General features: G+C 39.3%; 1 protein-coding gene across 5 annotated transcripts in view; it reads right to left on the bottom strand.

Annotated features, from left to right (window-relative positions):
• Window positions 1–13,819, bottom strand: part of Arhgap12 (Rho GTPase activating protein 12) — a 98,224-nt gene that overhangs the window by 72,752 nt on the left and 11,653 nt on the right. For 4 of the 5 annotated variants that reach the window (XM_027405470.2, XM_027405471.2, XM_027405472.2 and 1 more), the window contains exons 2-3: window positions 8,497–8,533; window positions 5,495–6,242 (exon numbers count right to left, since the gene is read on the bottom strand). In XM_027405470.2, coding sequence (XP_027261271.1) covers window positions 5,495–6,172 — 678 coding nt within the window. In that variant the 5' untranslated portion in view covers window positions 6,173–6,242; window positions 8,497–8,533. Of the gene's footprint in view, window positions 1–5,494; window positions 6,243–8,496; window positions 8,534–13,819 lie in introns of those variants that run through there. The other variant, XM_027405474.2, reaches the window with a different exon arrangement.

Below are 13,819 nucleotides of genomic sequence, written 5' to 3'. Positions count from 1 at the left end.
AGCATTTGGGAGAGGGAAGCAGGAGGAAGTTAAAGGCTTGTCTTGTAAGTTTGAGGCCAGTGTGGGCAGACATTGAGACTGTCTTTAAAAACAAAAAACAAAAAACAACAACAAAAAAAAAAAATACCCCCCAAAATACCCAAAGCAACTGAGCCAAAACACAAATACTTGAATTTCAAGTGTCTAGTATATACAATAAACATTAAACACAGAACAATTTCTGGCCAAATTAGCCTAACACCTCACACTATAAGCCTATCCAATTCAGTTACTATTACTTGATAAATACAAAGCATGCTGAAAAGCAACAAAACACAGTAACAAAAGCAAGTAACACAATCAAACTTGGAAACAGTACAGATGCTAGAATCACCAAGACAGGGAACTAAGATATTATTAATATGTTTTTTGCTGTTACGGAAAAATGGACAATATGCAAAGACACACGAGTAACATAATCAGATTTTTAAAAATCCTACCAAACAATGAAAATTCAAGAAGTTAAAAAACTGTAATATAAATAGAAAATGACTCTGATGGTATGAACAGCAGACCGAACATGGCTAGGAGTAAAATTTGCTTGAAGATGTGCCAATAAAAGTTTTCCAAACTGAAAATAGGATAAGAACCAAAAAACCTATCATAAGCATATCATATTCAAGCTATAAAAACCAAAAATGAAATGAAATCTTGAAGGACAGCAGAGAAAAAAATCCTTATAGAGGAACAAAGACAAGAATTATACTTCCCTCCAGAAACCATGCTAAAAAAGAAAAAGTTTGAAAGAAAGCAGTACCAAAACAAAACAAAAAAACAGATTTCTGTACCTAAAGAAATTATATATGAACATGAAATACTTTCTTTTTAAATTTCATCTTAATTATATATGTGTTTATCTGTGTGTAGGTATGTGCATGTGTGTACAGGTGCCCATGGAGGCCAGAGCTGTCACAACCCCTGGAACTGGAGTTACAAATGATTATGAGCTACCTGATATCATTCTGGGATGATGAACTCAGATCCTCTGCAAGAGCAATGTGCATTCTTACCTATTGAACCACCCTCCAGCATAACCTTTCCTTGAGCCAATAAATCTGAAGATTTCAGCCTGAGGGGAGTAAGAGGAGCAAAAATGGATACCACTCCCCAAATTGTTGTACAGCCTCAAAGATAATCCCTACCAGGATCCCAACTAGTTTATTTGTAGGAACTGACAAGCCAATTCTAATACTGAGAAGTTATAGGAACCAAAAAAGATACAACTCTTAGAAAAAAAAAACAAAGAAGGCTAACACTTCACAATTTTAAAATGCTACAAAATAAGAGCACTCGAGACTGTCCCTACAGGTGTAAGGGAGTGTATAAATTAACAGGTAGGCACTAAATATCCGTGAGCAAGCCACAGAGTCTATGGTCAACTGATTTTCAACAAGGAGTGCTAAGCTACCTGATGGAGCAGGTGTCTTTAAACAAACTGCACTAGATGGGCTAGAGACAGTCACTTCTAAAAGGAAATTGGAGGCCAGCCTGGTCTACAAAACAAGTTCCAGGACAGCCAGGGCTACACAAAGAAGCCCTATTGGGGGGGATTGGGGGAGTGGGTGCTTATTTCACATTTACTTAAAAAGTAACTCAAAATGATTTAAAACCTAAACTAGAAAACTGTCAGGAGAAGGCACAGAGTAAATCTTCATGACCTCAGACTTGGCGATGGATTCTTGGATACAACAACAAAAACACCAGCAACAACACTTGTTTTCCTGGAGCATCAGCCTGCCAGGAAATCCAGATTCTAAACTTGCAAGCCTGCATGCTTGTGCAGCCAACTGCTTAAAATACAGCCCCATCTTGTGTATGTGTGTATTTATGAAGAGACACATGTACACATGTGCGCACGCTCGAACACACGCGAAACACACACACACACACACACACACACACACACACACACACACACACACACCCCTCCCTCCCTCCCTCCCTAGTGGTTCTGTTTCTCCAAATATACCTAAAATTGCTAAGCCATGACCTCCTACACTTGAAACAAAGCATGACCCATATAGGGAACTGATAAACTGGAGTTCATCAAAATGAAACACTGGTTCTGGGAAAGACCCAACCAAAAGGATAAAAAGAAAAGTACACAACAGGATAAAATATTTGCAAGCCATCCATTTACTTGACAAATGACTAGTACTCCAGACTATTAAGAATTCTCAAATTCCTGTTTAAATGGGAGGTGTTGAGGGGGTGGGGAGATGGCTCAGACAGTAAAGGAAGGAGTAATGGTGCAACACAGGAAAAGCAGAGTTACAAGACTTTTACTAAATGAAGAAAATATGAGCAAATCTAAATTCTGGGGAAGATGGCAAAAATGCTGACTGCCGGAGAGTCTGATGACCAGAGTTTGAATTCTTTGAACCCACATAAAAAGCTGAATGCCCCCAAAGTAATGACACATGCCTTTAATCCCAGCACTCAGGAGGCAGAGGCAGGCAGATCTCTTTTGAGTTCGAAGCCAGCCTGAGCGAGTTCCAGGACAGCCAGGGCTGTCACACAGAGGAAACCCTGTCTGGGAAAAAAAAGAAACAAAAAGCTGGATGCTGTAGCAATATATATTATGCCAGCACACTCCTATAGCAAAATAGGAGCAAGAGACAGGAGAACTCTGCATAAGTTCACAGGCCAGTTAGCTAGCCTGGAAAACACAGTGCAGTGGCAAACCATAGGCCATGTCTCAAAAACAAGGTGGAAGGCAAAGCCCCTGAAGTTGTTCTCTAACATTCATGTGGTTTGGTCACACACACACACACACACACACACACACACACACACACACACACATCTCTCTCTCTCTCTCTCTCTCTCTCTCTCTCTCTCTCTCTCTCTCTCTTCTAATAAATTTGACAGTGAATCTGAAGCAATGAAAATAAATAACATCCTATCTTGTAGCAGCTGGTGGAAAAGTACAAAGAGCAAATATGAAAAAAGTACACTTTAGTAGAAAAAGAAATGTTTGCACTGTACCAGAAGAAAGGCAACAGCCAATACAGATGTACTTACAGATTTGATGGTGGGAATAACAGTGGGCATGACAATACAGTGGCAAGTGTGATTTACTGAGTATCTGTTAACAGTCAGCCAAAGTATTCCCTCTAATCCTCAAAACCTTTACTCATATTCCTCACTCCTTGACTGTTCATTCTAGAGAAGTCTACTTGCTGTATTCAAACAGCTATGAGGAGACTTAACTAGCAACATTGTGAGCAAGGCACCATTACAAGCAATTCCTCCTCTCAGCTTTGCTTGCTTAAGATTGTAGCCTCAAGAGACCCCAAGCTTCCACTGATGTACTGACAAAAATAGAGAAAGGGCGTGTTCTCTGTTTTAAGCTGATAAACTTGGTATTTAAGTGGCAACAGACAACCAATGCCTTTACTATGTGCCTCAACATCCCTGTGACTACTCCTTAACACAGGTTAAGGAATTTTCCCCTCAGAGCCAGAGAGCTCTATTATGAGCTCTTGCAGAGGACCCAGGGTTTGGTTCCCAGTACACACATGGTGGCTAGCCACCATCCCTAACTCCAGTTCCTGGATTCTGACCTCTGCAGGCACCAGGCACACACATGGTACGTGTACATACATACATGCAGGCAAAATACTAAATTAAATTTCCTTACATTTGGGATATAGCTCAGTGGTAGGGTGTTTGCCTAGCATACACCAAGCCCAGGGTTCACTCAGAGAATTACAAAATAAGTAAATTTCCCCCAATTATCACACAGCTGCCCAATGCTAAAATCAGATTAAAATGGAAGCCAGCATTATTAACTACTGTGCAAATTTGATCCCTATTTCTATACTGTGACTTTTTTGTGTGTTGTTTGGAGATTTAGTTTTTGCTGTGAAATATAAGGCAAAGTGGTCTGATGAGAGCAGAACAAAGTGTAAGTGATTCAGCAAAAAGAAGAAAATGCAAAAGATTTGAGACCATTGCCATGGAGAGTTAAGGGCCTGCCAAAGAACTCCTCATAAGACTTTCAAACAGTGCTAAGACACAGAAGAGATCAGGAGCCATCAACTTCCAGTGCAGGGAACTTAAGACCTTCAGAACAAAAAGAACACAGGACTGTTTGTGAAAATAAATATAAAATTCTATTTTATTCGTGAAACAGTGACTGTGATTAGATGGAATAGAAAACACATGTACATATGTAAACGTATAAGCATATTTTAAAGACAGGGTCTCACCATGTAGCTCTAGCTGGTATAGAACTTGCTATATAGACCATCCTGGCTTCAACTTAAAGAGATCTACATACCTCTGCCTCATGAGTGCTAGGATTAAAGGCATACACCACCACATCGAGCCTCAGCAAACCCTGTATGTTCTATATCAGAGTATCATACTAAAACTGAAGAGCCCATGGAAGACAATGATAGTGCTACTTCATGCCTTGATCTCAAACACTGGAAGTTTCTCTACAGAATCTTCTCATTTCCTATATCCACTCAAAAATGCTGTAATAGTTACTACTTATAGAATTGGACCATACCTATGAGCTGCCTAATTACTGGTTAGGAGAGTTTAGCACAGCAGCAGAGTGCTTTCCTATTAAGCCCAAGACCTAGGGCTAAGTTTACAGCACCAAAAAAAGAAGGGAGGGAGGGAGGAAGGAAGGGGAGTTAGAGGGAGGTTCTCTTCATTCCAAACCAAACAAAACAACAACCCAGAAGGCAACACAACTTCAGACCAAAAAATTATGTTTAAATTTATTTTAAAATTGAAATAAAAATTTACTTAAAAATCAGAATTGCCCAAATACATGCATGACATTTCAATTTCATTCATGAGCTTTTAAAATGACATTTGAAAAATAACCAGCATACGCAATCTGAAAAGAAAGCCAGGTAGGGAAAAAGCAAAAGCCAAACCAGGAACACATTTCTTTCCGGGTCAGTATTGAGTACAATCAAGGGGAAACATTTCAGACACAAGCATATGACTGGAAGAAGGATTATTTGCTCTAAACTGCTTGGTGTTCCAGGGTAGCAAGTTTCAATAAGCAAGTTAGCTACAAATATGCCAGTGGCATCTTTCCTCGTACACTCATGTAGTACACCTGAGCACTTAGTTGCCAGAAACAAGGCCAAGTAAATACCACCAGAAAACAGAATACATTTTCTACTAAATAAGCATCACCCACCATTAAGGGAAGAGCTTCCTGCCTAATGCACATCAGCAGGGAGAAAAACATTCTCATGCCCAAAGTAGCTCCAGCCCCACAGAGATATAAGAATTAGGAATACTACAGAGGGATCCTCTGTGAATGTCACAAGCTAGTTCACAGTTTTTTTTTCTCTCTAAATCAGGATAGAATCCATGTGTTCTGAACACATAAAGCAAAACAACCAATTCTTAACACTATGGTTTTAATTAAAATGCCATTTTTATTGAGGCAAGCTCGCATTTCACCCAACTTCTCTCTTACCCTCATCTGCTCAGTGGAGCTGCTGCTAAGCTCGTCTCCAGACTCGGAATCCTGGTGTGTTCTTTCTGAGCCTTCTCCAGCTGAGTCACAAGACTGCTCCTGAGAGAAACTAGTCTTCTCTACATCCAAGAACTCTGGCCCGGGAAAGTGACCAAACAAGCGTGTCCTATTCTGGCTGGAAACTTTGGGAGAATGTGAGTCACTGTTGAATTTTCCGTTATTATGGGTCAGGTCCAGGCTTAGGTTGAGAGTCTGGCCTGAATTATAATTGGACCCAAAATTCTGATTGGCATCACGAGTAAGACCTGTTCCTTGAACAGATGAAGATGGCTTTCCAAAACTTGAAAGCTCAGGCATTTTGTTCACATTTTCTGTTGATCTCTGGAGATGCATACTCTGTATCGTCTTCATAGAATTATTTGGCAGTCCAGCTGCCTGCTTCACAGGTGGCATCAGCGCTTTGCGGGTGACCTCCTTGACATATTGTGCGGGCACATAAAATGCTTTGGAATTCTCATCTAGTCTGACCTGCCACCAGTCATCATTGGTCTTCTTCACCAGGATGTACCGCTCCCCTTGTCTGATGACAATCTTCCTGTCCTTTGCTTCATACTCGTAATCATATTCCACCTCAATATATACTTGTCCTGCAGCAATCTTCCCACTTCTCTCAGCCATTTTTACTCAGTAAAACACACTCTCAAAACAGATGGTATGCCACATTATGCCTTGTGCCTTGCTGCATTAACTTAAAAGGAGAAAGAGAATAAAGTAAAAAAATTAATGTAATATGGATTTGATATTCATAAAAATTATACATACCACTTAAGGATTACCTTCAAACCTCTAGCCCTATAAAGTAGACATATAAAATAACACATGTATCATCCAACATTTAAGACATTGTCGTTCTAATTCTTCAGTTATTTATGATCCAAGAGGAAAGTGTAAGCACTGCTATACTGGTATAAATTGTGTCCTACAGATGGTACAGTCAAGTCCTCACCTCAGGACTTATAAAGGTGATCTTAATTTTCCATCTGCACAGATCATTATTTCCAAATAAGACAAAGTCATTGTGGTGGTTTGAATGAAAATGGCACCTATATAGGCACATAGGCATTATTTGAAAGGATTAGAACATGTGGCCTTGTTGGAGTAGGTATGGCCTTAATGGAGGAACTGTGTCACTGTGGGTAGGCTTTGACTTTTAAGAAGCTCAAGCCAGGCCCAGTGGCTCACTCCCTCTTCCTGCTGCCTACCCATTCAGATTCTGACTCTGTTACCTTTCCAGCACTATGCCTACATGTGTGCCACAATGCTTCCCTCCATGATAATAATTAACTAAACCTCTGAACTGTTAGTCAGTCCCAATAAAATGTTTTCCTTTATTAGAGTTGCCATGATCATTCTGTGTCTTCATAGAAATAAAAACCCTAACATGTCTGTGTCTTTTTGTTATATTACTGTAAGATATGTGTGTTCTTGTACACATATGTTTGTGTGTGTTTGAACACATGTAGGTACATGTCCGTGTGAAGACTCAAAGTATCTATTACTCTCCAGGATATCTTGCTAAACCTAGAGGTCGGACTAGTTTGACTGGCCAGCTAGTTCTGAGGAGTCTGTCTACACCTCCCCTATGATGGAATTACACCCAATCAGCATTGCCTATGAGCTAGGGATCTGAACTTTAGCCCTCAGGCTTGTATAGCAAGCACTTTACCAATAAGCCTTCACCCCAACCCTCCAGCTGTTAAGCCCTCCCATGTCTTTAAAAAGGAAGAAGACACTTAGAAACAGAGAAGGGAGGGTAGGGAAGTAGTTCAGTTGGTAGTGTGCTTGAACAGCAAGCATAAAGGCCTAGATTCCACTCAGTATCCTAGTTCTTCCCAGCACTTCTTACCTGAACCCCTATACCCTAAGCCTCTCCAGCCCAGGGGCTAGGCTTCAATTCCCTTCTCTTCCAGTTTCTCATTTGTAAACAAGTCTGTCATTTTGGCCACTCCATCTCTTGGTTTGCTTGCCCTCTTGCCCTCTTCTTCTCTCACGGCCAAGTTCAGTCTGGATCCTTCCAGATGTCTCCAGCCAAACTCTCTCCCTCTTATCTACAAAAAAATCTTTCTCAACCATACCTAAGAATGGCCATGTCCTCATTTTCATTCATATCCTAGGCTACATAGCAAGTTTGTGGTTAGCCTGGATTTATGAAAGACCTGTCTCAAAAAAGAAAGAAAGAGAAAGGAAGGAAGGAAAGAAGGAAGGAAGGAAGGAAGGAAGGAAGGAAGGAAGGAAGGAAGGAGGAAAAGGAAGGAAGGAAAAAGGAAGGAAATCCTAGTCATTGGCCAAGCAGCTTTGAACCTAAAAAAAAAGAAAGAAAAAGGAAGGAAGGGAGAAAAGAGAGAAAAAGGGAGAAAGCAAAGAAAGAAGGAGAGAGGGAAATGAAACAGATGCAGACAAAGGCAGACATTGGCAGAACATCAGGGATTCCCAGCAACCACAAGAAGCTATGATGAAGTAAAGCAAGATCTTCTCTAAAGTCCATAGAGGACAAACACACTGTCAACACTAACACTTTGATATTTTTAGATAAAGGTTCTCTTATGTAGCCCAGGTTGGCCTCATCAAGATCTGCCTGCCTCAGCCTTCCCACTGTAAGAGATTAATGTCACTATAAAAAACCACCTGTTTATAGTCAGTACCACTGATCCAAGATTTTAAAATGTTGAAACATTTTGTACACAAACATGGCACAGGTGGGAAATTCCATGCCTGCTCTCAAGTGATGGGTCACAGTTTGAACACAGATGCAGGTGTTACTGTACACTATGTATAGAAAACAATCACTCTCCTAAGGACTATCACCTCTTAAGATAGAGCCAGCAAGCTGAGGTAGTAAGTAAAATAATTATCAACGTAATTTCAGTAACTGCAATGTATTTCCAGACAAGTTACTTGGGTTAATAAATACAGTAACATTGTTTCAAAAAAATTAAACTTACCTTACAAGGCTATAAACATCTGGTGTTTCATTTAAACCTATAAAATTAAATAAAAAATTTTTATTATCTCTAGCCAAGATTCCTTAAAGGAGGCTAAGCACATAATGTTGTGTATAATTCTGAAGCATAATTTTTATGACAGTGATAAGGAACACAACGGAGCATTATATGATTTCTCAATGCCACGCTACAACAAAACCACTGGGGCCACTGAGATCAGTTTGGCCACTACCTTCGGTGGCTGCCATCACTGTCTCAATATCCGTTACTTTTATTCTGACAAACAGCAATTTTTTTTAAATTTTTGATTTATGATAAACCAATTCAGTAAAACTACTAAGATAATTGTCTCTCCCAGTTCACAGTATGCAGTGGGCATAGAGAATAATTATGTTTAAAGTTAACACATTTTCTCACAGATTACTTACTCTTTACAGAAAGGGAAACAGACATCATAATGCTTTTCAATGAAGAGTTTTGTTTTTTTTTAAAGATTTTATTTATTATGAATACAACATTCTGCTTCCATGTATTTTTCCACATCAGAAGAGGGCACCAGATCTCATTACGGATGGCTGTGAGCCACCATGTGGTTGCTGGGAATTGAACTCAGGACCTCTGGAAGAGCAGTCAGTGCTCTTAACCTCTGAGCCATCTCTCCAGCCCCCTCAGTGAAGAGTTTTAAACCAGATGATCACACCTACCAGTCAACAGTGGCTACCTAAATAAGACACACCTGAAGTACAGACGACCATCACCTGTGCTGTGTTCTTAAAGCACATTTTACTTCATGCAAGACATTCAATTAGACAACAGAACTAAGCTCTTCAAAGAGTCAGTGTCATGAAAACTAAAAAAAGGGAAGAGATTCCTCAAAATAGACATTTTTATAAGCAAAACTGTTTGAAGTACCTCAAATTTACCACATCCAAAATCTACTTCCTGTCTACACCACCACCCCTATCCTGTCACATTTGCTCATCACAGTAAAAAGAGCTTCCAACCTTTGAACTGGTGGTACTATCTGCTTTCATGCATGACTGGTATTGGTCACTCTGTGCTTTACTCCCACATAAATTTTTCAGAAATTTTCAAAAGTTCATCCTGAGGCAGCAGAGATAGCTCAGCAATTAAGAGCACCTGCTGCTCTTCCAGAGGACCTGAGTTCAGATCCCAGCACTCACACTGGGCTCACAGCTATTTGAACTCCAACTCCAGGAGATCCAATGACTACTTCTGGCTCCCATGGCCACACACAAACAGAAGTAACACAGACACACACACACACAATTATTAAAAACAAAACAAAAAACCATCTGGTCTGTGATGGCACACGCCTTAAATCCCAGTACTTGAGAAGCAAAGGCAGGTGGATCTCTGTGAGTCTGAAGCTAGTCTGACCTACAAAGTGAGTTCCAGGACAGCCAGGGCTGTTACACAGAGAGACCCTGTCTGGAAAATGCAAAATAAACCCAGAAAGTTCATACTGAATCATAGTCATGTACAGTACAAAAACCAGAAGCAGACAACAAATACAATGGTGGTCCCTAAGATGTCAATGAAGCTGGCAACTGCTGTCATGGCATCCTAACAACCTAGTGTAACACACTAGTCATGTTTGTGGTAATACTGATGTACGCACCTACCATGTTGCAGTAGTATAAAAGGTACAGTATAAACAATTATATGCAGAGCATAGTACTTGATAATAGCTGCTACAGTTGTGTTTTTATACTGTATTTTATTGATATTTTAGAAACTATTATCTAATACATATATTTGTTTTTTTACAAAGTTCCTACACAGTATGTCAGGTAATACTGGCAGCTCCATCATACTCATGTGTTTACCACATCACCCACTGCATCAAGAAGGCACATGAAGTGACAATCCAAGTCTATGTAAACACACTGATGGTCCAACAACGAGGGAAACAGCCAATGACAGATTCCCACACTTCTATGGATAAAAGAAGCATACTGTACTTAATCCTGGGGAGACTTGGGTTTTTCTTTTCCTCAGGAAAATAGAAAATAAAAAGTACCTTTAAAAACAGAGATGAATAAGGAAACATGCAGCTACTTTTCACAAGGTTATTGAAGCTTAGAAACATCAGGACTGGTCAGATGGTATTAGACTCCCTGCTAGTATAGAGAGGTTGTAGCACTGGAGAACAGCAGTGATTACAGACCAATCCATGTTCCCTCTTACTGCCAGCCTTATCATTGTACCCACCCAGGACTACAAAAACAAGTAGGCACAATCAGTTAGAAAGAGAAGGATTATACAAGGGAGTTGATTTCACTAGTTCAACATGAGACATCCAATCTATAGTTTTAGATAAAGGCAATGAGACGTGATAAGCCAAGGTAAATATGGTTGCAGGATGACATAATCTACATAGAAAGGGAGTCACATATCAAGGAGGATGAAGTGAATGAAATGAGCAAGACAACACAATGGAAATGAGGAATAGAAGCTACACATAGACTATTAGTGAAAACAGGTAAGAGGTAGGTAATGAAACTGGAAGGCCCTAAGATAATTGCTAAAATCAAACATCTAAAAAGCTACATAGCAGACTATGCACCACAAGCAATTCTAAGAAAAATAAGATAAAATGAAAGAAAAGTCTTATTATAAACTAATGAAAGATTAAGATGTTCATGGGTAGCTATAAAAAGATTTATGTGAAAAAAAAAAAAAAAAGCCATTTGTTGCTGTCTCAAACCTTTAATCCCAGCACTCAAGAGGCGGATCTCTAAGAGTTCAAGGCCAGCCTGGTCTACAGAGTGAGTTTCAGGACAACCTCCAAAACAATACAGAGAAACCCTGTCTCGAAAAACAACAACAAATATTTATGTGAAAATTATACACAATTGTGTGAATCATTTATTCTATTTTGTGTAAGAACAAGCTATATTAAAATGAAGGCTTACTTTGATTTGGATTTGTTTCTTCCACTTCTCCTTAGATTAGGTCAAAAGCTGTTTATTCTGATAACTTTAGGTAGGATTTTGCTTATTTAACTAGAGAACTCTCTCACTAGAACACTCCTGAAATGAAATCTATTCAGTACTTATCACCACATGCCTCTGTCCATGTTCATCCCAAACAAATTGCTAAGCACCCAATCACCAGAACATTCAGTTTTTGCTTATCTACTGCTTTGAACATCCCCTTGCTTTTCTCAGCAATTTTTTAAATGTCTACATGAGACTTTCAGGCCTCTTGCCAGTCTTCTTCCCTCCTTGTTGCAATCATTTTTTCCCTAATGTTTTAGCAAACGCATACACACACATAAGCACCTACTTACATCTTTTGTATGTATGTGGGGTGGAAGGTAAGAAGGGGTGGGGATGTGTGTGTGTGTGTGTGTGTGTGTGTGTGTGTGTGTGTGTGTGTATACCATCCACCTTGCCATACCAACCTTAGGGATTCTCAGATGCCATCCATCTTGCAATTTTTGTTGTTGTTGTTGTTTTGATTTGGGTTTGTTTGTTTTGTTTTGAGACAATCTCTCACTAAGTAGCTCTGATTACCTTGGAACTCAATATGTAGACCAGGTTAGCCTTGAACTCATGGAGATCCTCCGCCCTCTGCCTAAGATTAAATATGTGAGTCACCACACTAGCTTTGTTTTGTTTTGTTTTTTGAGACAGGGTCTCTCACTGGTCTGGAATGCACCATTTAGTCCAGGCTGGCTGACCAGCAAGACCCAAAGATGCAGCCGGTCTCCATCTCTCCAGGGCTGGGAGATTGTAAAATCACATGCCACTATACCTGGCTTGTTATGTGAGTTCTGTAGCCCAAACTCAAGTTTTCCCAACTGAGCCATTTGATGAGCCCTGTCACATTTACTACTGCTCTAGTCTCGACTCGGAATTTTCTATCATGGTACTTTATCTCCTGATAACCTTGCCCCCCCCCATCTGTTATTTTTTAATTGTCTTTCTCATGTAAACTACTAAGAAGCCTACCACAAATTATACAGCTCAGCAAATGTTATCTTCCTCCCCCAGGACATCTGCTCTAACCATCTACATCTTACTAGATATATCCAAAACAAAATAAACCAGAAAATAAAATCTTAAAGAGAAACAAAAACTTAAGTAAACACATCCATAAATAAAGTTTTATAATTTAAGACTAATCCAGGTATGCACATCACATGCAGTAATTCTAATATTCCAGTACTTAGAACAATAAAATGATAATATGCCTCAAGCTTATAAATATTAAGCAATCTAAAAATATTAGAGCTAAATCATTAATTCTTAGCACTATGTTCTCCACATAGTTTTTAAAAATATTGTTTAAAATTATTTTTTTAAATGGCACCATAAGCTGGGCATTGGTGGCACATGCCTTTAATCCCAGCACTCAGGAGGCAACAGCAGGTGGATTTCTGTGAGTTTGAGGCCAGCCTGGTCTACAGAGAGAGTGCCAGGATAGGCTCCAAAGCCACACAGAGAAACCCTGTCTCAAAAAACCAAAAAACCAAAAAAAAAAAAAGAGTAAGGTCCCAAAACAAACAAAAAGAATAAAATAACTGGAGATGGGGAGTTAGGAGGTGAGATGGAGATAAGAAAGTGGAAGACAAATGTGACTAGAATATACATTCAAGTACAAAATTGCCAAACAGTAAATCAATATTTCTTTAAAAAAAAAAAAAACAAAAAAACAAAAAAAAAAAAACACTGGAGATGTAGCTTAGTTGTAGCATGCTTGCTTTTCTGTATGTACCCCAGCACCACAAAAGGGAAAAAATAGTAACAATTCCTGAACAAGCACCCAATAAATAAAATAAAACTTAATGAGCACAACAACAAAAATCTACAGAGGTACCAGGCAGAAGATACCAACCAGTTTTCTAAGCTGTACATTTATAACCATAGCCAGTTAGTAAGCACTTCAAATTTTGGCTTAATAAAAAAACCTTTTTTTTTTTTTTTTTTTTTTTTTTGGTTTTCAAGACAAGGTTTCTCTGTGTGGCTTTGGAGTCTATCCTGGAACTCATTCTGTAGACCAGGCTGGCCTCAAACTCACAGAGATCTATCTGCCTCTGCCTCCCAAGTGCTGGGAATAAAGGTGTACACCACCACTACCTGGCTAATCCCTGCTTTCTATGAAAGAACTGATACATAATATAAAATACTTCTCTGAGATGAAACAGGCAATGTAAAGAAGGAAAGGCAAATACAAACCAGTTTGGCTGTAAAGGAATAGCAAAATTAGCACACAGGAAAAAAGCTGATAGCTGTAAAATAGTAAAGGAGGCAATAAAGGAGAACCAGTGAGGGAAATGCAAAAGCAAGACTTA

Source organism: Cricetulus griseus, chromosome 3, assembly GCF_003668045.3.
Source record: "Cricetulus griseus strain 17A/GY chromosome 3, alternate assembly CriGri-PICRH-1.0, whole genome shotgun sequence".
Classification (NCBI taxonomy): domain Eukaryota; kingdom Metazoa; phylum Chordata; class Mammalia; order Rodentia; family Cricetidae; genus Cricetulus; species Cricetulus griseus.
Note: the sequence above shows the minus strand (reverse complement) of the source record. Positions and strands in the feature narration are given on the sequence as shown.